We start from the raw sequence: 24882 nt of genomic DNA on the forward strand, positions 1-24882 counted from the left end.
CATATCAGTTTCATTCCCAGTCTACCAGAATCTTTCTTCATTACATAGAAGTTCAAAATATAAAGAGGAACAAAATCAGAGTCGTGCTAATGAACAAAGTGACCCTCATAAACTTTGATATAAATAGTTCTAGAATTCCATGAAACTCAATTGAAAACTGGTAGTCAGTCTTCATGGTTTCATTCATCCCTTGTATACTGATGTCATCCCAATCTGGGTAGTTGGTGTGGTCCTCTTTCTAATGTTCCCCTTTCATGTGTTCCACTGCAAACTGGGAATCTTTTTGTAAACATCCTGTCACAGTTGTTTTTCTAAAGCACGAATCAGAGCATGACTTTTTTGTTTATGTACTTCCACAGCCTTTAGTGAACACAATAAAGTCTAAATTCCTTAGCATAGCATTCGAAGGCCCGCAGAATCTGGTCATACTCCAACTAGTCTCATCGCTCACTGTTTTCTCCGCCTGTTCTGTTTTAGGTGCCACACCTCACATCTACTTTCTACCTCTAGATCCTCATTCATACTCTACCTACAGTGGTGTCTCTTAACTCCTCTCTGTGTTAAAGAATACTTACCTTTCAAGATTATGTTCAAACAGTACCTCTGTGAAACTCCATTTCTTACTTGCTGTCACCTAGGTTTGTATTAACTTTTTTTATCCGTTAAATCAGAAATTTCTTCTGAATTATCTATTCTGCTTCGTATAGCCTTAAAACATGTGATATTTTTAAAAAGCTTGACATAAATGCATTTTAAAGGCCTTTGAAGTGAATTGCTTAAATTTTCCCGAAATTCAGTGCTACACGGCAAACTTGTAAAGTTACAGATTTCTTTTTGCGTCATCTGGTGGTTTGCTTCTCTAGGAGGAAGGACTCTGCGGTTGATGCAGACCAGAATGGAAGATGCTGGCCAGTATACTTGTGTTGTAAGGAATGCAGCTGGTGAAGAAAGAAAAACCTTTGGGCTTTCAGTATTAGGTAATTATATAACTTACAATATCTAGACAAAATAAAATTGTCTTAAATACATTCTGGAAGCAGAGTTAAAATTTATCTGCAGCTTGAACTTACATTTATGTATTCTTTGGCCCCTGTACTGTCACTCTTGGCAAGAATTCAATGTTAGAATGGTTTGTACGTAATCAGTTGGATTAAAATGGCTGAAATGCCATGTCTTATCAGTTCACAATTGTTCAACAATGTTCTAAGACTCTGATAACTTGTTTAATATGAGTGCTTATCAGAGTTATAGAGGGAGAAATAAGTGTCCAATAGATTTTGTTACTCATTGACTTGTTGACATATTTATCCAGATTTTATGATTTATATACAATAAAATTCATTATAATTGAATTTATGACATATAACTTTATAGTATATTTTAGAATTGATCAAACAATATGATAACATTATTCTAGTAAACAAATTATAATGAGAATTTGGAGGGATTGTTTTAAAGGGTACAGCCTAATAAAAAAATATGAAAATAGATGCCTATAAATAACCATTCTGCTGTTAGAACTGTTACTTTTTCTGTCTTTTTTTTTTTTTTTTTTTTTTTTTTAGTACCACCTCACATTGTGGGTGAAAATACATTTGAAGATGTGAAGGTAAAAGAGAAACAGAGTGTTGCATTGACTTGTGAAGTGACAGGTAAGGGGCTCAGCTCTTGCAATTCTGCTCAACTCACTGGTTATTCATTGCCTCCACTTATCTCTTAGTTGAGAAAAATCAAGCATTTGACCTTGAATTCTAGCCCAGTATAGATGGTAGAAGTATAGGAGGAAACCTTTCAGATTCTGTGTAGATAAAAAGGAAATTCCTACACTGAAAAAAGGAAGGAGGGAAGGAGAGAGGGAGTAGGGGAGGAAGGAAAGCAAGGAAGAGAGAGAGAAAAAGACACATTAGTCTCTTCCTTCAACTCAATAAATTATTCTTTCTTTTTTTCAATCCTGTTCCTACTTGTGGGTAAGATTTCCTGTCCTACCTCCTCTTATTTTTTCTTTCCTTCCCTATGTTTGTACCTCCTTTCCTTTTTACTGTTTTCTTAAATTTTATTTCAAAGAAATAGGAATTTTGGTGAAAGTATAGCATCACTGATAGTGGGAATTACCCAAGATCAAAATTGTCACCTTTTGTAAACATGTTTGCATATTACAAAGGAAATGGAGAAGAGTAAAAATAAAAATGAAAATTCTAAACCCAGTTTCACTGGCTTTACCAGTGAATCATTGTGTTGCATGTAATAAAAATAAACAAATCTCTAAGAGAATGTATTCAAGACTCTTTTTAGTAAAGGCACAGCCTTGCAGTTTTAATGGAATGACTAGAGCAGTCCATACTTTTTATAGAAAGCAAGTGTTTTAAGGAAGATTCTATTAATTTCTTATTTCGTTGTTTACATGCCTTGCATGAGCAATACATTTAAGTAAGCAAGGAAATATTTTCATTTTAAGAAAGACAGATATAAAAAGTGTCACATATACTATTACTTAACCTGTTTTCTTTTTTTTCTTGCAATGATGTGGTAACAACTATTGCATAGAGAACAGCTGCCTAAATTTTGTAGCATCCCATCTTGAGCCTTCCAGTTTTTTTTTTTTTTTAACGTTGACATTTGGTTTTTTAAGATATTTCTTTTTTATTCTTTCTTTCAGTTTCATTGAGATATAATTGACATATAATATTGCATAAGTTTAAGGTGATTATACACACACACACACTCACACACACACACAAAATGATCACCACAATGTTTAGCTAACATCCATCACTGCACATAGCTACACAACTTTTTTTCTTGTAATTAGAACTTTTAAGATCTATCTCTCTTAGCAGCTTTCAATTATACAATATGGTATTGTTAACTGTAATCACAATTATCATCTTATAACTGGAACTTTGTGCCTTCCGACCACCGTCACTCATTGCCCCACCTCTAACCTCCTACCTCTATAACCACTAATGGGTTCTCAGTTTCTATGAGTTTGGTTTTATTAGATTTCACGTATAAGTGAGAACATACAGTATGTCTTTCTCTGTCTGACTTATTTCCCTTAGTATAATGTCCTCAAGGTTTATCTGTGTTGTCACAAATGATAGGATTTCCTTCTTTTTTCATGGCTGGATAATATTAAATTATATATATATAGTAAATAATATTAGTATTATATATTATATAGTAATATTTAGTATTTAATAATAATATTAAATTATATGTATAGTTTTATATATGTCACATTTTCTTTATCCAGTATCTATCTATGGACACTTAGGCTGTTTCCATGTCTTGGCTATTGTGAATAATGCTGCAGTGAACATGGGAGTGCAGATGTCTCTTTGAGATAGTGATTTCGTTTTCTTCGGATATATGCCTAGAAGTAGAATTGCTGCACATATGGTAGTTCTATTTTTAGTTTTTTGAGCAACCTTGATACTGTTTTCCATAGGGGCTATACCAATTTACATTCCCTCCAAAGGTGCACAAGGGTTCCCTTTTTTCCACATCCTCATCAACACGTCATTTCCTGTATTTTGGATAATAGCTATTCTAACAGGTGTGAGGTGATATCTCATTGTGGTTTTGATTTGCATTTCCTGGATGATTAGTGATGCGGAACAGCTTGTCTTCTACCTGTTAGCCACTTGAATATCTTCTTTGGAAAAATGTCTATTCAGGTCCTTTGCCATTTTAAAAATTGAATCCTTTGTGTGTGTGTGTGTGTGTGTGTGTGTGTGTGTGTGTGTGTGTGTGTTTGCTATTGAGTTATATGCGTTCCTTACATATTTTGGATATTAACCCCCTTATCAGACAGTGCTTTGCAAATATTTTTTCCCACTTTGTAGGTTGCCATTTAATTTTGTTGATGTTTTCTTTTGCTGTATAGAGCTTTTTAGTTGATGTAGGCCCATTTGTTTTTGCTTTTGTTGCTTATGCTTTTGGTGTCGTATCACAGAAATCATTGCCAAGACCAATGTCAAGGAGTTTTGTCCCTGTGTTTTCTTTTTTAAGTTCAGCTGCTTTTTAAAAATTTTTTATTATTTTATTTATTTTTTAATGTTTATTTTTAATTTGTTTTTATTTTTATTATTTTATTTTATTTTTGGTTGTGTTGGGTCTTCATTTCTGCATGCAGGCTTTCTCTAGTTGTGTCGAGTGGGGGCTTCTCTTGTTGTGGAGCACAGGCTCTAGGTGCTCAGGCTTCAGTAGTTGTGGCACGCGGGCTCAGTAGTTGTGGCTCACGGGCTCTAGAACACTGGCTCAGTAGTTGTGGCTCACAAGCTTAGCAGCTCCGCAGCATGTAGGATCTTCCCAGACCAGGGATCGAAGCCATGTCCCCTGCATTGGCAGGAGGATTCTTAACCACTGCGTCACCAGAGAAGTCCCTGTCCCTCTGTTTTTTTTCAGGAGTTTTATGGTTTCCGGTCTTACATTTAAGCCTTTGATACATTTCAAGTTAATTTTTGTGAGTGGTGTAAGACACAGGTCTAGTTTCCTTCTTTTGCGTGTGAGTATCCAATTTTCCCACTGCCATTTATTGAAGAGACTGTCTTTTTCCAGTGAGTATTCTTGACCCTCTTGACTAATATTAGTTGATCATATATGCATGGGTTTATTTCTGTGCTTATGATTCTGTTCCATTGGTATATGTGTCTTTTTTATGGCAGTACCTTACTGTTTTGATTACTGTAGCTTTGTAATGTAGTTTGAAGTCAGGACATGTGATGGCTCCAGCTCTTCTTTCTCAGGGTTGCCTTGGCTATTCAGTGTCTTTTGTGATTCCAAACAAATTTTAAGATTTTTTTTTCCATTTCTGTAAAAAATGCCATTGGAATTTTCATAGAGATTGCACTGAACCTATAAATAGCTTTGGGTAATATGGACATTTTAACAATATTAATTATTTCAATCGATGAACACAAGATATCTTTCCGTTTATTTGTGTCTTCTTTTATTTCATCAATGTCTTATAGTTTTCAATGTAGAGATCTTTCACCTCCTTGGTTAGATTTATTCCTAAGTTTTCTTTTTTTTTTATGCTATCGTAAATGAGATTTTTTTTAAAATTTCTTTTTCAGATCATTTGTTGTTAGTGTATAAAAATGTAGTGATTTTTTTAATGTTGATTTTGTATCTGAAACTTTATTGAATTTGTTGTTTAAAGCAAACAGTTTTTGGGTGGAGTCTTTAGGACTTTCTATATAAATAATCATGTCATCTACAAATAGAGAGAACTTCTTCCTTTCCAATTCTGATGCCTTTTATTTCTTTTTCTTGCTGGATTGTCTGGCTAGGACTTCCAATAATGTGTTGAATAGGAATGATGAGAGTGGGCACCCTCATCTTGTTCTTTATCTTAAAAAACTTCCAGTCTTTCAGTACTCAGTATGGTGTTAGCTGCAGATTTGTCATATGGCCTTTACTATGTTGAGGAATGTTCCTTCTATATACAGTTTGTTGAGATGTTTTATCATAAATTGATGTTGAATTTGGTCAGGTGCTTCTCTGCATCTATTGAGATGAGCATATTATTTTTATCTTTCATTCTATTGATATAATGTATATATTGATTTGTGTATCTTGAACCATCCTTGCATCCCAGAGATGAATACCATTTGATCATGGTGTATGATCCTTTTAATATGATGCTGAATTCAGTTTTCTAGTATTTTCTGAGAATTTTGTATTTATATTCATCAGGGATGTTGGCCTGTAGTTTTCTTTTCTTGTGGTGTCCTTACCTGACTTGGGTGTCAGGGTAATGCTGGCCTTGTAAAATGAGTTTGGGAATGTTCCCTCGTCAATTTTTTGAAAGAGTTTGAGAAGACTTGATATTAATTCCTTTTTAAACATTTGGTAAAATTTATCACTGAAACCATCTGGTCCTAGATTTTCCTTGTTGGGAGGTTTTGACTTCTGGTTTAATCTCCTTACTAGTAATTGGTCTGTTCAGATTTTCTGTTTCTTCATGATTTAGTCTTGATAGGTTGTATATTTCTAGGAATTTACCCATTTCTCCTAGGTTGTCCAGTTTGTTGGCTATAGTTGTTGAGCGTAGTCTCTTATGATTCTTTGTATTTCTGTGGTGTCAGTTGTAATGTCTCCTCTTTCATTTATAATCTTATTTATTTGGGTCCTGTCTTTTTTTTCTTAGTCTAGCTAATGTTTTGTCAATTTTATCTTTTCAAAGAACCAGTTCTTAGTTGTATTAATCTTTTCTATTGTTTCCTTGTACTGTATTTCATTTATTTCTGCTCTAATTTTTATTATTCTCTTCCTTCTGCTAATTTTGGACTTAGTCTGTTTTTTTCCTAGTTCCTTGAGGTGTACTGTTAGTTTTTTTTAGAGATCTTATTTCTTCTGTGATGTATGCATTTTTCAGTATAAATGTCCCTCTTAAAACTGCCTGTGCTCTATCCCTTAAGTTTTGGTGTGTTGTGTTTCCATTTTCATTTGTCTCAAGAAATTTTTTTTCCCTTTTGATATCTTCTTTGATACATTGGTTGTTCAACAGTATGTCATTTAATTTCCATGCATTTCTGTATTTTCCAGCTTTCTTCCTGTTATTGATTTCTAGTTTCATATCATTGTGGTCATAAAAGACATTTGGTATGATTTCAATCATTTTAGATTTACTGAGATTTGTTTTGTGGTCTAACATATGAGCTATCCTAGAAAATGTTTTATGTGTGCTTGAGAAGAATGTGTATTCTACTTTTGTTGTATAGAATGTGCTGTATGTGTCTGTTAGGTATATTGGGTCTATGGTAATTTTCAAATCTCTGATTTGTTATTGATTCTCTGACTGGATGATCTATCCATTGTTGAGAGTGGGGTATTAAAGTCTGCAACTATTATTTTATTGCTGCTTATTTCTCCTTTTAGCTCTGTTAGTATTTGCTTTATATATTTAGGTGCTCCAATATTGGGTGCATAAATATTTACGGGTATTATGTCTTCCTGATAGATTTTTCATTGTCTCTTGCTTCTTTTGACCAATTTTAGCTTAAAGTCTAGGCTGATATAAGTATAGCTGCCCCAGCTTTCTTTTGGTTACCATGTTCTTGAAATATCTTTTTATATCCCTCTACTCTCAGTTCACATGTACCTCTAAAGCTAAAGTGAGTCTCTTGTAGGCAACATACTGTTGGATCTTGCTTTTTTTTTTCTTCATTTAGCTATTCTATGTCTTTTGATTGGAGAATTTAATCCATTACATCTAAAGTAATTATTGATAGGTAAGGACTTACTATCTCCATTTTATTGGGGTTTTTTAATTGTTTTGTAGATCCTTTCTTCCTTGCTTCTTATCCTTCTCTTCTTTTGTCATTTGATGACTTTCTTAGCAATATGCTTTGAGTGCTTTATCATAACTTTTTGTGTAGCTATTAAAGATCTTTTTCCTTTGTGGTTAACAGAGGCTTACATAAAATATCTTATATGTATAACATCCTATTTTAAACTAATAATAACTTAACTTTGATAGCATACATAAACTTTACTTTTACTTCTCTTCCTCTCACATCTTAGGTTATTAATGTTACAATTTACATATTTTTTATTTTGTGTATCTAATAACAAATTATTGTAGATAGCTATTTTTAAAATGTTTGTTTTTTAAATTTTAAAACTGAGTTACATATCACCATTACAGTGTTAGAGAATATGACTTTGACTACATATTTACCATTACCAGTGAGTTTTGCACATACAGTTATGTGATTTTACGATGCTAATTAGCATCCTTTTATTTCTACCTGAGAATGCCATTTTGAATTTCTTGTAAGACAGGTCTGGTGTGTTTTTTTGTTTTTGTTTGTTTCCCTCAGCTTTTGTTTGTCTGGGAAAATCTTTATCTGTCATTCATATTTTGCCAGCTATAGTATTCTTGGTGGACAGGCTTTTTTTTTTTTCAATATTTAGAATGTTTTATGCCATTCTGTCCTAGCCTTCTAAGTTTCTTATGAGAAATCTGCCTATACTCTTAGGGGGGGGTTCCCTTGTATGTGATGTGTTGTTTTCTTCTTACTACATTCAAAATTTAGTTATAATGTGTTTCAGTGTAGCCCTTTTTTAGTTCAATCTATTTGGGATCTTTTGTGCCTCATGAGTCTGGATGTCCATTTGGGGAGTCTTCAGACATCATCACTTTAAATATACTTTCTGTTCCTTTCTCATTCTCCTCTTCTTCTGGGATTTCCATAATGTGTATATTGTTTTTGTAATGGTATCTCATAACTCCTGTAGGCTTTCTTCACTTTTCATTCTTTTTTCAATTTGATCCTCTGACTGGATAATTTCAAATGAACTATCTTCTAGTTTACTGATTCTTTCTTTTGCTTGATCAGCTCTGAAGTTGAAGCTGTCTTTTGAATTCTTTAGTTCAGTCATTCTATTCTTTAGCTCTAGTATTCATTTGTTTGATTGTGGATTTTTATGATTTCTTTTCCTTTGTTGAACTTCTCATTTTGTTTATGCATTGTTTTCTTCATTTTGTTTACTAAACTTGATTAAGAGTATTATTCTGATTTCACAGTTCATAGATCTCCATTTTTTAGGGTCAGTTATTGAGTTATTGGAGCTTTATTAGTTTCCTGTGAGGTGTCATGTTTACCTGATTCCTTGTATTGGTATCTGCACACTTGAGTAAAGGGTCTCTGATTCCAGACTTTACAGGTTTGCTTCAGCAGAGATTGTCCTTCACCGTTCAGCTCAACTTGGGACTCTGGATGGCTCAGCTGGTAGCATCCTTGGGCAGGTGGGGTTTTCTCTCAGGGTCTCTGTTTGGGTGAGGCCACTCCCTCTGCCTGAGATGTGAGGTCAGGGCAGGGGGTGCCATTGGCTGGGAACAGTTGGATAGGACTGATGGTTTGGTTTCCTACTCAAGTGCAACTGTAGAATAGGCCTGGGTTACCTGGATTCTCTGGTCATACTTCCTAGTTGGATAGGACTGTGTGCTATACTCAGCAGTTGGGTAGGCCTGTGAATTTGCTTTCCTGCCCAGGCAGGGCCATAGAACAAGCTCCATGGTCAATACAGTTGTGCCTTAATATGATATCATCCTAATCCTCTTTCCTAACAGAACTTGTTTCTATAGTTTTAAATTTTCAAAAAAAAAATGAGCAATTTAAAACTTAATATTTAACAAAAGTCCCATAAAAAATATGAAAGATCTTTTTTCTCTAGGCTATAAACATTAAAGGAATAATTAATATATATTTCTACCTACCTATATATCTATGCTAGAATCCTGGTATACATATCTGCTTGTTGAATTGTTTAATTAAAGTTTTTTTTCCTTTTTTTACATCTTTCCCTCAAAAATAAAAATCTTCTTTAAAAATTTAATATGAATGCAGAGGTATTCATGAGTAATAATTTTAGTAAACATGCATGCTCCATTATTTTTTAAGTGTATTTTACTATGAAAACATTTAATTGTAATAGCCTAAGGTATGGTATAAATTTAGTTAAACACAGAGACTAACATAACTCTTTCACTTATAGATTTTTTAAATCATAGCATGATTATTACTATAAATTCAGTTATGTTTGCAAATTTATTTTAAAATGAACGGCTACTGCATTGTTTCAGAAGTGGAATATTTTAAAAGGGAAATGAATGAAAATGCATCCTTTTAGTTACCAACTGTAGACATATGATTATTAGCCAACTCTCAGAAATGGCTTTTTGTTATAGGGAATCCAGTGCCAGAAATTACATGGCAGAAAGATGGGCAGCTCCTCAAAGAAAATGACACCCATCATCTTATGTCTGGTGGCCGTTTTCTTCAGATTACCAATGCCCAAGTGTCACACACTGGAAGATATACATGTTTGGCTTCTAATACAGCTGGTGACAAGAGCAGAAGTTTCAGTCTTAATGTGTTGGGTAGGTATAAGCATTGCTGCAAATCTTGAAGAATCAGCCATGGCAATAGGCTAAATTCTCTTCTTTTTCTGTTTACTTAATATTTCTACCATAGAATTTCATTATTTAAGAAGGACCAGTGCTTGTGTACATTTGCTGGTTTTCTTTTATTAATTCATACATTCATTCATTACATTTGGCATACCTACTATATTCCAGGTACTGTGTTTTGTGCGAAGTACAACTATGAACAAGATAGACATTAAATAAGGAGTAGTAAAGGAAAAATAAATACTGGTCAAAAAGGAGCAGGTCAACAGTGAAAGAGGATCACCGTGAGATGTTTTATCATTTTTTTGTGGGACTCTGCCATTATTGGTAATTGCCCATACTGAAATCTCTGTTGGTAACTATGATGAAGGAGAGGAGATGCAGACAAGCACACCAAAATTGTATTCTTGCTCATGAGCAATAGTGAATTAACACAGTCCCTTGCGAGGTTGAAGGGTTCAAACAAAACAAACCATCATTAAAATGATTTTATTTTAGAAGTGTGCTTTCCTCTGTCTTAAAACACGTTTCCCCTCCTTCCCTTTGCCAACTTATGTAGCAGTATTGTGAGCAGAACATCTGCTCCCGCTGGGGTGAGCAACTACCGTAGATTTTCTTTTTCTTAACATAATATGCTGCTCATCTGTCTTTGTGTGTTTATCTGTGTCATTTGCTAACTCACTAATCCCTAAAAAATATTAAAGGAAGAAAGTTGACAGGTATTGCTGTGCAGTAAATTACCTGGACCTTGCAAATTTAGAAATTTTGCCATTTAATTAATAGTTATTTTTCCCAGATAAATCCCCTCCCCTTGAAATTAATATATAATGTGTAAATTCTATTTTGTCAGTGATAAGCTGTGAAGATTCCTAGATTAAAATGTGGACTGCAACCACAAGTGTAGGTTTTAAATCTCACATGGTTTCCTTCTGATTTAATACAGATTAGCTTGTACATTTGAATATCAAGCCCTTTGAGAGCAATAAAAACTACATCATGAAAAAATATGGAGTAGGAATGATGAAATAACTACACATTCAGTTTCTGCAGCATTAAAGTTATACTTATGTCTTGGAAATGATATTAAAATAGATTCCTAATTTCTGCTCACGTTAGAAATTTAAAATGCACCACCTAAATGTATTGTATTTGATTACTAATATCAAAACACATTTCATTCTACTTAAATAAACTGACCTATAATTGAGGATGCAAACTTTTGCAATTTTTTGTTTGTTTGTATGTTTTGATAGTTATTGGCTAGACTGGGGGAATATGTAGTCCCATACATAGAAACTCCCATACAGGACACAGCCCTCAGGCAGCTTACAGTCTAATTGAGTAGAAGAGATATATAGGCCAGAAATGTTAAGTCGGAATACTGGATAATGTATTAATAAGTGTCAAATAAATAGTATATGTAAGTAATAATTACATAAAACTATAAACTCCCTAGGACAGAACCCTTTTTATCTTGAAAAGGATATAGCCCCAGCACCTAACATAGCAGCGAATAACAGATGCATGGATAAGTAAGAATGAGAGTTCATGAGCCAGTTGTCTCCTAACACACCTGTCTTCTTTGCATGCCCATCAGCCATCAGCATATGAAAGGCAAATGCCCCGCCCTGGATTTCTTCTCCTCTCCTGTAGCCCATTGCTTCTCTTAGAGCTCTACGTTCCTCACGCCTCCTTCCTCCTACCACTGACTCACCTCCCAATACTGGCTCATGTCCAAATCCTATCCCTGTCCTCTGGAAACCTGATTTAAAACTCTTTCTGGCTCCTTTCAGTAACTGAAATCTGACTTCCCAAGAGACATTAGCTCCCTGAGGACTCTCTCCAGTGGAGATCACTTATTCTTTACCCCAGGCATCTCAAGTCATGCTCTCTGACTATATTCCTTCCTCTGCCTCCTACCCCCTTCCTAGTTACTTATTCCTTATAATTTTCCCTCATTCATTGAAGATGAGGGATCTGAATTCAAGTCTTCTTTTCACCAACTTCATATAAAGTTGAGGGTATTCAGGTGTGTGCACTGGGAATTTCCAATCTACCCAGCCATAATTCAGTGTCTTTACCCTTTCTTTTCCCAGAGGGTGTTATCCTTTTTGTTCACAGTTACTGCTTCTGTTTATGCCCTTGATCCTGTATCTTTCACCCTTCTTTGGTCTGCCAGTCATGCCCACCATCTGCCTTACCTTCAGCTTTACCTTGTACTGTCTCCATCACTTCATATAGTCACTACTCCCTGTCTATACTTCTTGTCCCACTAAATATGGGCTTCTGCCCACACCATTCTTGACACTGCTGTGGTGAAGACTACCCTGTTGTTAGATCCAACAAACATGGTTCAGTCCTTATCTTAATGTTTGGATATTATGTATCACTTTCTCCTGGACACTGCTCTTCCCCAGTTATCCTTGCACCCCTTTGGTTGCTCCCTTTCTCCCTCCTTTATGGACCCTTACTTAATCTGTCTCTTAAACATTAAGTCCCCTCACATTTTGTCCTTACTTCAGTGTTCATTTTACTCTAGATATTCGCATCAAGTAACAAAAACTTAATTCCCAGAGGTTTAATTATCATCTCTTATCAACTGGAGACTTTTTAAAATCCATACCTGCAACGCTGATCCTTCTCCCAAGGTTCAGATTTCTATATACAGTTGCTTGTTGGACATTTCTACCTGGAATTCTCACTAGCACTTAAAATTCAAGATATTCAGACTGAACAAATTATCTTCCCCTCCTAAGTGAGCAAATCTTTCCATATTTTCTATTTATTTTGCTTCATTGAAGTTTACCTAGGTTCGTTCCCAAGCAATAAAATTGGAAGTTATCTTTGACGTTGGTTTCTTTACCCCTTAAATTCTATCATCAAATCCTGCCAATTGATTTCCTAAATTTTTCTTTAGTTGCTCCCTCCTCTTTATGCCTTTCTTCACTGCTCTAGTTCAGGCCCTCACTATCTTTTATGGAACAAATGTACTTGTCTGTCTTTCCCCTGCTTCCAACATTGACCACCTTGAATCCATCCTCTATATATTTCCTGCTTGCCCCTCATTGTTTACACTACTCTGCTCCCAATATGCTCCCTCCTCCTAGTAGTCTCCCTTCTTTCACCTTCTGACCACCACCAGTCCTTTGAGGCTCAGTTTGAAATCTACTCCATTAGGAAATCTTCCCTAATGAGAGTCCACACACCACCCCACACCTCAGATTGGATTGGATGCCATGCCTCCATATATCCTGCACCAAAATTCCCAGTTTTGCCCATACTACATTGTGTTATGATTCCTTTTTATGTGTCATCTCCTCCATTACTCTGTGAGCTTTTTGAGGTTCTCACTGCTTTTGTGTAGAATGAGAACACTAATCAATTGTTTCTGTAATTGTTAGGGAATGGAATTACACAAATAAGTACTATGGAAACTTAGAAATGTACAAATAAAGAAATTTCTGAATATATTTCTTTGATCAAGTTTTAAATCTTTTTCAGTATCTCCTACAATTGCTGGTGTTGATAGCGATGGCATCCCTGAAGATGTCACTGTTATCCTTAACAGCCCCACATCTTTGGTCTGTGAAGCTTATTCATATCCCCCAGCCACCATCACCTGGTTTAAGAATGGAACTCCTTTAGAATCCAACCGAAATATCCGTATTCTTCCAGGTAATTAGCTTACTTCAGATGCCCAAGTTGCATTTGTGCCATCTACTTTTGCAGAAGAACAGAATCATTGACTATTTTTATAAAAATACTTAATGTTGTTTGTGGTATTGTACTATTGCTATCTTATTTTTTAATATTTTGTATGTATGTTGTAATCTAAGTTATCAAATAATTACTTTTTGAAAGACCAATAAAGTAAATAAAAGGCAAGTAAATAAATACTACAGTGTAATTAATTGCTCAAATACGATGTAGAATGCCAAAAAGAGTAGAAATTCACTTTTTGTTTAATTGAACCTTGAAGGTTAGTATTTAGATTGACAGTTTATATATTCCTCTTTAATACCTGACAATATGTATGAAAACAGAAAGAATTTAAAAGTATGATCACTGGCTGTAAGAAATTTATAGAGATAATACATGTGAAAGTTAATTAACAACAGGAATCCATGAATAATCGTGGGTTCTGAATAGTCATAGTTATGATAAATGGGATAGTGACAAGTTTTATAAGAATTCAAAAGAAGGAATGGCCACCATGGGCTGAAGCAGTCAGGAAATGCTTTGTCATAGACAGAACTTGAACCAAACCTTAAAGAAAGTTATAGAATTTTGTTAGTTGGAAATGAGTTAGGAGAGATTTCAGATCCTTCAGGATGTCTAGTGTGGGAAAGTACGAAGGAGAATGGCATATCTATGTGCAAGTAATAATAAACGGACTCCTCACCTCCTTCTTGAGTGGAGACATTGTGTGTACATGTGTGTATGGCAGGGAAGGGGGCAGGTAGGAGATAAGATCAGGAAGGAATGTTGGAGTCATGTTTTAAATACCTGGATTTGAGAGTTTTGACTTTAGTCAATTGAGAACCACTGAAGATTTTTAGGAGGAAAGATACCATAATAAAAATTGTGTTTTAGCAAGATCAATCTCTACTGATAGGCCAGGTAGATGAGAGGAAGAAGATGACAGAGGCAGAAGACCTATTTGTAAAGAGAGTAAAATAAGAACCTTAATTACAGTGTGTGCAGAGAGGTAGGGGAGCGTCAGAATGAGCCTGAGAGTCATTACCACAGAGGACCATCGTGGACTTAGTGAATGTCTCCATCCACCAAGTAATGCCCATCTGTATTGTAGTTTGTCTATGTCAGATGTCTCTTACAGAATTGACATAGAGAAGAAGAAATGTATAAATAGTAAGAACTAAAACCCGGTGGTTTGTGCAAACCCTGCTGCCACTGTGACTTCAGAGATTCTTTGGTGTTCCATTGCTTTTCAGGAGGTAGGACTCTGCAGATCCTAAATGCACGGGAGGACAGTGCTGGGAGATACTCTTGTGTAGCCACTAATGAGGCGGGAGAGATGATAAAGCACTATGAAGTGAAGGTCTACAGTAAGTCCCGAAAGAACACTATGTTCCTAGTTTTCTCCAGGTTTTCTAACTTTTTCAATTCTGTTTTTCATTATGGGTTCATAATTATTTATATTCATCATTAAAGTTTATCGTTTATCCAGCTTGCTTCATTAAGATGGAAGTTGAATTAAGCAATGTGCCCATGACTTCAATTGCTTAAAGATGCGAAAGCCCACTGAATCTGCTCTCTTCAACTTTTTGGAGAACTTGTCAGTGGCACTTCCTTAAGTTTCTCTATTTTTTTCTTGTGAATTACCCTCTTCTGAATTCTGCTGCATATAAGTATTTGCACGCACAAAACTCTTCCTTAAATATATATGCTCTATTCAACAGCCTACAATGAGTTTGTCAGTGACTTTGGACTAATCCACTGTACATTGACCTATTAAAAAAAACTAATGCTACCACTGATAGGCAATAAATTTCAGAATTTTGTTTTTTAAAAGGAAGAGCATCTTTCTGATTGTCTTTTGTTCTTTGAATCATTCCCCTTAGTGACTAATAAAATGCATTCTAGGGGTCATACTCAGACTGTGTCTGGGGACCTGGAACAACCTAAACTAACTGTTCTGTGAAGGACACCAACTTCATTGGCAGTATTATAATGATGAGGGGAGAAAGGTAGTTTTCTTCACATTCTGTATATGAACACTGCCATTTCATAAGGTGCTAACTTGGGTCCTTGATGAAAGGAGAGCATAGAAGATGCCTAAGTTATTTCCTTGTTTTCTTATTAAGTGATCCTCACTGTGTTCCATGTCATTCCATTTAAAAGAACTAATGTTTAATACTTTAATATTCGTGTTTATGCAGTTCCACCCATAATCAGTAAAAGCGACCTCCTGGGGCCAGGTCTTTCCCCCAAAGAAGTGAAGATCAAAATAAACAACACCCTGACCTTGGAATGTGAAGCCTATGCAGTTCCTTCTGCCTCTCTCAGCTGGTACAAGGATGGACAGGCCAGTCAAGTTTTCTCATTTGCTGATGGTTTTTTATAGGCTAAAATGGCCAGTTAAATTAAAAAACAAAACACCCAGACACAGATAACTTAGAGAATCAATGTGACCTTAAAATTAGCACAATCCCATGCTCCTAGAGTATAAAACTGCAAAAAAAAATGGAACCATGTTCAACAATTTTAGTATTATTTCATCACTCTAAAATTTGAAGGACTGTTTTAATACACGTTAGCAATTGTCTTTGAAAATCCAGCCACCTTCCCACTGGGGAATGGTTTTTGTGCTCTGTGATTTTTCGGAGTAAGTAAACTTTGTGGAGAAGAAACGCGAAGACAGTGCTGAGCCAGATTAGAATGATAGGTATAACACAGGTGCTAAGTTTATTCAGAACTTTCTCTAAATACCTTTAACTCTTTTACAAAGGGTAACATTTTTAATGTTCCAAGATGAAAAAAATAAGCTAAATGTGATGATTAAGTGCTCAATACAATTAATTGGGGGCAATGAAGAACTTTCAATAAAAGACACATCCTTCAATTAAGTAATCTGGCTTTCAGACCACACGCCCTTATTTCTCATTCAACTTATTTTCTAGCATGCATGTTTTAAAAACATATGTGCTGGTGTTTTAAGACCAAAATAGATTTTTTTTAGCTGCTGTTAACACTCTGCTTAATACAGATGTGACATAGCTAAGCTGATGTTTTTCCTGTTTTACACATAATCAACCAAATGGTCAGTCAAACTCCAGTTGTAGACGTTCAGGTCAGAGTCATGATTTAAGATGCAGAAAGATATAACTTTATTATTTCAGATCACAGATGGATTTTGCAATCGTGGCAGCCAGGAAAAAAATATCTCATAAAATAAGCAAGTTTCATCTGGAAGCCATTGCAAAAGGAAAAATATGGAACTCCCACCATGTTCTGTTTACAGTTTCTTTTCTGACTACAAGCACACTTCATGGTACAATATCAACTCTATATGAGTTTGCATGGAAACAATTACTTTCACCTTTCAAATTTTAATATTTTATTTTTAATTTTACCTAAAACCTTTTCATTCCTTGCATTTTATACCCATGCACACATATACACAAGCACATACACACATAAAAGTTGGATAAAGTCTAGATTTGTACTAGGAATTAGGGCTTTTTTTTTTTTAATTTCATAATGAATAGTTAAATTAGTTTCACATCCAGACTGAAATTGATCCAATTATGATGCTTTAAATTGCTGAATTTTTCAAGATTTGGGATTGGTCCCCTAAAATGTGTACAAAAAATACTGGTTTTTGTTTATTTTCCATATCCTTTCTTCTGCTAATTCATTTCTCAGATAAGCAACACTACTTGAGTGAAACAGTGTTTTTGAGAAAAGCCAACAAAAATATTGGCAGCATTAACCACAATAAGTTTTGATAGAATCTATGTGTTTTGTTTATTCATGCTCTGAAGTTTTCCTTTGACATGGAAAGTTTAAATTATACTATTTTTATATAAGTGATATAATGTTAATAATGATACATTGCATCCCAAATTATTTATTGAGCACATAGTATTTGCCAAACACTATTTTAGGTGCAGGTGATACAGCTATGAAGGAAACAGACAAAAATCTCTGCTCATACGGAGTTTGGGGGGGAGGGGGAAACTAAACAAACAAGTAAAGCATACAGTGTGCCAGATAAGGTAAATGTTATGAAGAAAATTCAGTCAGGAAGAATAGTGAGTGTGAGGGGTGTGATCTCTTACAATAGGGAAGGCCTCACTGATAAGGTGATATTTGAGCAGAAACTCACAGAAACTGAAGGAAGCAGACATAAGATATCTGAGAGGAAAATATTCTAGAGAGACTAGAAAGGGGCAAAGGCCCTGAGGCATTTGGCTGGAGTGCAGTGATCAGTGGGAACACAGAGAAAGGTGAGAGCTAGAGTTAAATCATACTGCTTGTAGATCAGCTGGCCTTATTCTGATCGAAAGCTTCTGGAAAATTTTGAACACAGGAGTGATGTGATCTGACTTAAGGCTTTAAAAAGATTATATTGGCTTCTTTACTAGTTGAAGAAGAATGGGGTCCAGAAATGAATTTATTGCCATGGTCCAGGAGATAGATGGTGACTGCTTGGATGAAGGTGGTAGCAGGATATGAGGGAAAGAGATGAGTCAAAGATGAGTCCAAGGTTTTGCATGAGATCACTAGGAGAGTGAGTTTAGGTAGAAAGAGAAGAGGTCCAAGGATCAAGCCCTGGGGTACTCATACATTTAGAGGTTGTGGGGCAGAGACTGATGTGTCCTAAAAGATAAGGAAAAAAAGTTTTCAAAATAAAGACCAGTTAAACCGTGTTAAATCCCACGGATCAGGTAAAATAAAGACTGAGAATTGATCAGTAAATTTAGCAATATGGATGTCACTTGTCATGTGACCTTGACAATATCATTTTGGTCAAGTAGAGATGGTGAAAGCCTTATTGGAGGATTCAAGAAAAGATGGAAGGAAATGGAGACAGCAAAGGTAGAAAACGTTTTAAAGTCCTTGGCTATAAAGCAGAATAGAAAAATGTGGAGTTAGGCTGCAGTCTAATGAGATTTTTTTTAATGCAGAAATTATACTGTTGTATACACATTGAAATCATCCAGTGGAAAGAAAGCAATTGATGATGACTCACATGAGAGAGGACACAGTTGCTGGAGGAATGTTCTCGAGTAGATCAGAGGATGTTCAGAATGGACAGAAACTGGTATTAACCAGTTTTGCTAGGGGAATAAAATAAAGGGAGAGGGGGCAAAGGAGTTGATTTTTTAATGGAAGTTTATACAAGGATACAAGGAATGATTGCCATAATAGACCTCTGGGTCAGGAGAGTGAGTGAGTGATAGGGAAAAGATTGCAAGTTCAGTGAATTTTGGGTCCTCCCATGGGATCAAGAAATTATGGGAGTTGGGGATTCTAGAGGAAAAGAGTTAGTAAGTTAAGAGGTGGTGGTCAGAAGGTGAGAACTTGAAACTGAGATTCTGAAGAGATGTGATTATTCGTAATTATAAGTTCTAGGTATGACTCTCCTATTGAGTGGCTGAGAGAGTATTGGGGCAAAAAAAAATAGAGAGGAGGTCAAGGAGCTGAGAGCACAAAGCATTGGATGACTGTCTATGTGGGTATTGAAATCACCAAGAATTATGAGAAGAGTATCATTGGAAGGAGTAACAGTGAGCCAGGAACTAAAATTTTCAAGGAATAAGAGGGAATTTAGTATATTCAGAAAGGTTTAGAAGATGAGAAATGTCCTATTAAATGTCGGTAATGTTTTCAATAAAACATCATAATATAAATATATCTAGGTTAAATTTTCTCATTTATGAAGTAATGATGTTTCTGAATGAGCAATAGTGATTTTTAAGTCAAATCAGACTATGCTAATGCCTTCAATCTTTCATTATAAAACTCTAACATTTGCTACAAAATAGTAAGAAAAGATACACTTTTTTACTACAATGTGGGATCAGCTGAAGTTATTTTTCTCCAACATGGATAAATGGATATGGCACCTAAGAACATTTTTCATCATAAATAATTTATAAATGCACCACCCAGAAACACTTGGCACAGATGTAAACTATAGGAATTACAATTTTCAATAAATAAAGACATGATTACTCAAAAACAGCTTATTCAAAGTAAATTGTTATTGTTGTCTTGAGTATTTCACCTAAATTTTTATTTTTACTTATTAAAGAATCATAAAAACTCTCAACTGCATGGTGCCCTAGAGGATTTACTGGAGTACTTAATGATAACATTATTATAATTGAATCACAGCCCCTTAAAGCAGATGATCATGTTACTATTGCTGCCAATGGACACACACTTCAAATCAGAGAGGCTCAAATATCAGACACTGGACGATACACGTGTATAGCATCTAATATCGCAGGTGAAGATGAGCTGGATTTTGATGTGAATATACAAGGTAATACTAATATGCTTATTGTATGTAATTTAATTTATATGATCTGGCAAAGCAATGAAAAAGAGATTTGACTTGGTTTATTTTAAATAGTGGTTTTTTTTCTGTTGACAATAATATAAATTCATTATTGAAAACCTGGACTCAAGAAATTAGCAAAGACGAAAATAATCCCATCATTCAGGATTACCTGTTATCTGTATGTGTTTCCTTCTGATATATTTTTGTAAATGTATACTTCATTTATAAATTGGGATCACACAATACATACTTCTCTGTTACATTAGCTTTCCCCTAATATTATATCATGAAGTTTATCAGAAAGCTAATGTAACATTATATCAAAATTTAAAGTAGTCACACTTGGAATTGAATGATGATTTAGGCTCCTTCAAGCTTTGTGACTTGGGCAAGTTACCTAAATATTTTAAACCCCATTTTCTCACTTTTAGAATTAATGCCTTGTAGAATTGTGGTGAGTACTAAGTAAGATAAAGTATATAAAACTCTTAGAAAAATGCTTAAGAAATGATATTTGCTATTATTGTTGATATTATTACTCTCAACATGATTTTTAATAACTATACCTGTTTTATTAGTTGAGTATCCAAATATTTATTTAACCAGACTCCTATTGTTGAATGTCTGGGTGTGTCCAAGCTTTTACTACTCATATATAATGCTTCATTGAATGTCTTTATACCTAAAACTCTTGTACATTTTTTATTTTTCATAAGTTGTTAATGATGGAAATATTAGGTCAAGTGTTACAAACTTTTGCAGTGCTTTTGATGTACAGGCAAATTACCTTTTAGAAAGTTCATACTTGTCACCCAGAAAACTTTGAGAATGTCCCATTATATTTTTTAATAGACTTATTAATCTTGGCTGCATAACTTCTTTAGTTTTCTGAATAAGACAAATCATTGGGAAATGCTCTATTGAGCTAGTATTTTTTATGAGTTCTCAAAATTACTCTTCCCTGCTATGATCATATTCTTTAACCATGTTTATTATAGTAGGTCCTTCCTGAGAGCAGGACATTTTATCTTCTAAATGCTAGAGCCTTTGAACAGAAATGGAGAGCAAAGCATGAGCACAACATTCTGAGCTCCATACTTCTTGCTCTTCCACTGGAGAACCAGCTCTGACTTCTGTCTACTACTTTTTTTTAGCTAAGGGCTAAGTTGGTAGGTGTATAAGTACTTGAAAATATTTTCACATTGTCTAATTTATTACAAGTACAAATCACTCTTGTGAAAATACAGCCAAGATCTTTCTTTAATGGATTGACACTGTCATTTACATGAGTCCCAAATTTCATGTCTTTTCTCCATAGTTCCTCCAAGTTTTCACAAGCTCTGGGAAATAGGAAACATGCTGGATACTGGCAGGAGTGGTGAAGCCAAGGATGTGATCATCAACAATCCCATCTCTCTTTACTGTGAGACAAACGCTGCTCCTCCTCCTACACTGACATGGTATAAAGATGGCCACCCTCTGACCTCAAGTGATAGAGTATTGATTTTACCAGGTAAAGATTGCTAGGAACAGGGTGAAAATCTGAATCTCTATCAAATGTGTTTCTTCTCATTTATTAGACCAGTCAAATTGATTGACTTTCTGGCCTTGTAATTTAACTGACACAGGATACTGAATGCCAGTGGTATCTATGTAGCTTCAAGCTAGGAGAGTCTAGGCTGAGAATATGACATAGGATAGAATACCTAGTTAATTTTCATATCTACTATGGGATCATTCTATCAACTTAAGAAAGTCCTTTGGCTCCCTTGTGCCTCCATTTTTCTAAATAGTGTGATGAAATAATCAGTTTTGTTTCTGTACATTATTAATGATAAATTCTAGAATATATTTGCAAATAGTTATTACTCAGTTTATTAAATGCATTTCTCGTAAATCAATAGTAAAGATTTTTTTTAACATCTTTATTTGAGTATAACTGTTTTACAATAGTGTGTTAGTTTCTCCTTTACAACAAAGTGAATCAGTTATACATATACATATGTTCCCATATCTCTTCCCTCTTGCGTCATCCTCCCTCCCACCCTCCCTATCCCACCCCTGTAGGTGGTCACAAAGCACAGAGGTGATCTCCCTGTGCTATGCGGCAGCTTCCCACTAGCTATCTAATTTACATTTGGTAGTGCATATATGTCCCTGCCACTCTCTCACTTCACCACAGCTTACCCTTCCCCCTCCCGAGTCCTGTCAATTTTGAGCTACATGAGATAGTTTGGATAGGCTAGTTGTTGGGGACCCTCTCCTAGGTTCATACATTTATGTGCTTCTGGAATTGTTTTACTTTCTCTAGAGAGGAGCCTTCCAATCTGGCTGAAGGATGTTTCTGGCTGCCTTTGTTGTGGGAGCTGAGTTGGGGGGACTGGGGGGTCTCTGCTTCCAGTATTCTGTAAATATAGACTCGATTTCCCTCAGCTGGGCCTGGCACCCCCTGTCAAAGCCCTTGGCTTAACCTTTCCAGAGAATAAACCTCCAGACTTCTGCAGTTTAGTAGATTCTGCATGTGCCTGGTAGCATGAGTGACTTCTCAGAGTTCCCACCTTGGTCTTCCTTGTTTCAACCCACCAACTCTCACTCCCATGTCCAGACACCTGGTACTGCCCATACTGAGACCTTTGAGAATTGTGTGGGGTCAATCAGGTTGGTTCTTGCTTTCCCCCTGCAGACTTGAGATTCCGTTTTCTCAGGTCTGATCCTAGTTCCACTGCACCATCTACTTTTTAGCTTCCAAAACTTTGTTGCTGTTTTCTCTATTGTTATGGACTTACATCCTTTAAAAAAAAAAAAAAAACAACCTTTCCTGTCTGTAAGTGGGATTTGGGGAGAGAACAAAATTAGGTACATGTATTCAGTCTGCCATCCTACCCCAGAGGTCTGGTGCTAATATTTTTAAATGACAAATTGACTATATTTAAAAATTTTTTTAATTAGAGAATTTTATTTACTTTTATCCCCCCTCTAAAAATTAGTATTTTTTTCAGGTATAAAAGAATATTAGTATATCTTTTTGAGAAAGATCATTGTCTCTCTTGCTCTGGCAAACTTTAAAGTCCTGTACTCAGGACTGTATATCATAAATGGGTGTTGAATTTTGTCAAAAGCTTTCTCTGCATCGATTGAGATGATCATATGGTTTTTCTCCTTCAGTTTGTTGATATGGTGTATCACGTTGATTAATTTGCGTATATTGTACAATCCTTGCATTCCTGGAATAAACCCCACTTGATCATGGTGTATGGTCCATTTAATGTGCTGTTGGATTCTGTTTGCTAGTATTTTGTTGAGGATTTTTGCATCTATGTTCATCAGTGATATTGGCCTGTAGTTTTCTTTCTTTGTGACGTCTTTGTCTGGTTTTGGTATCAGGGTGATGGTGGCCTCATAGAATGAGTTTGGGAGTGTTCATCCCTCTGCTATCTTTTGGAAGAGTTTGAGAAGGATAGGTGTTAGCTCTTCTCTAAATGTTTGATAGAATTCGCCTGTGAAGCCATCTGGTCCTGGGCTTTTGTTTGTTGGAAGATTTTTAATCACAGTTTCAATTTCAGTGCTTGTGATTGGTCTGTTCATATTTTCTATTTCTTCCTGGTTCAGTCACGGCAGCTTGTGCATTTCTAAGAATTTGTCCATTTCTTCCAGGTTGTCCATTTTATTGGCATACAGTTGCTTGTAGTAATCTCTAATAATCTTTTGTATTTCTGCAGTGTCAGTTGTTACATCTCCTTTTTCATTTCTAATTCTATTGATTTGAGTCTTCTCCCTTTTTTTCTTGATGAGTCTGGCTAATGGCTTATCAATTTTATTTATCTTCTCAAAGAACCAGCTTTTAGTTTTATTGATCTTTGCTATTGTTTCCTTCATTTCTTTTTCAATAATTTCTGACCTGATCTTTATGATTTCTTTCCTTTTGCTAAATTTGAGGGTTTTTTGTTCTTCTTTCTCTAATTGCTTTAGATGCAAAGTTAGGTTGTTTATTCGAGATGTTTCCTGTTTCTTAAGGTATGATTGTATTGCTATAAACTTCCCTCTTAGAACTGCTTTTGCTGTATCCCATAGGTTTTGGGTCGTCGTGTCTCCATTGTCATTTGTTTCTAAGTATTTTTTGATTTCCTCTTTGATTTCTTCAGTAATCACTTCGTTATTAAGTAGTGTATTGTTTAGCCTCCATGTGTTTGTATTTTTTACAGATCTTTTCCTGTAATTGATATCTAGTCTCAGAACGTTGTGGCCGAAAAGATACTTGATACGATTTCAATTTTCTTAAATTTAACAAGCCTAGATTTGTGACCCAATATATGATCTATCCTGGAGAATGTTCCATGAGCACTTGAGAAAAATGTGTATTCTGTTGTTTTTGGATGGAATGTCCTATAAATATCAATTAAGTCCATCTTGTGTAATGTATCATTTAAAGCTTGTATTTCCTTATTTATTTTCATTTTGGATGATCTGTCCATTGGTGAAAGTGGGGTGTTAAAGTCCCCTACTATGATTGTGTTACTGTCGATTTCCCCTTTTATGGCTGTTAGTATTTGCCTTATGTATTGAGGTGCTCCTATGTTGGGTGCATAAATATTTACAATTGTTATATCTTCTTCATGGATCGAACCCTTGATCATTATATAGTGTCCTTCTTTGTCTCTTGTTATAGTTTTTACTTTAAAGTCTATTTTGTCTGATATGAGAATTGCTACTCCAGCTTTCTTCTGATTTCCATTTGCATGGAATATCTTTTTCCATCCCCTCACTTTCAGTCTGTATGTGTCCCTAGGTCTGAAGTGGGTCTCTTGTAGACAGCATATATATGGGTCTCGTTTTTGTATCCATTCAGCCAGTCTGTGTCTTTTGGTGGGAGCATTTAATCCATTTACATTTAAGGTAATTATCAATATGTATGTTCCTATTACCATTT

The 24882-nt window shown here is 35.2% G+C and overlaps 1 protein-coding gene across 1 annotated transcript in view; it reads left to right on the plus strand.

Moving 5' to 3' along the window:
• HMCN1 (hemicentin 1) overlaps positions 1 to 24882 on the plus strand; it is a 554195-nt gene that overhangs the window by 368575 nt on the left and 160738 nt on the right. Inside the window, exons 47-54 of the mRNA XM_024133815.3 lie at positions 864 to 977; positions 1566 to 1652; positions 9701 to 9892; positions 13424 to 13597; positions 14875 to 14988; positions 15823 to 15968; positions 19787 to 19937; positions 21274 to 21468. Of these exons, the coding sequence (XP_023989583.1) occupies positions 864 to 977; positions 1566 to 1652; positions 9701 to 9892; positions 13424 to 13597; positions 14875 to 14988; positions 15823 to 15968; positions 19787 to 19937; positions 21274 to 21468 (1173 nt within the window). The remainder of the gene's footprint in view (positions 1 to 863; positions 978 to 1565; positions 1653 to 9700; positions 9893 to 13423; positions 13598 to 14874; positions 14989 to 15822; positions 15969 to 19786; positions 19938 to 21273; positions 21469 to 24882) is intronic.

The sequence above is a fragment of the Physeter macrocephalus genome, chromosome 4 (assembly GCF_002837175.3).
Source record: "Physeter macrocephalus isolate SW-GA chromosome 4, ASM283717v5, whole genome shotgun sequence".
NCBI classification, from domain to species: Eukaryota; Metazoa; Chordata; class Mammalia; order Artiodactyla; family Physeteridae; genus Physeter; species Physeter macrocephalus.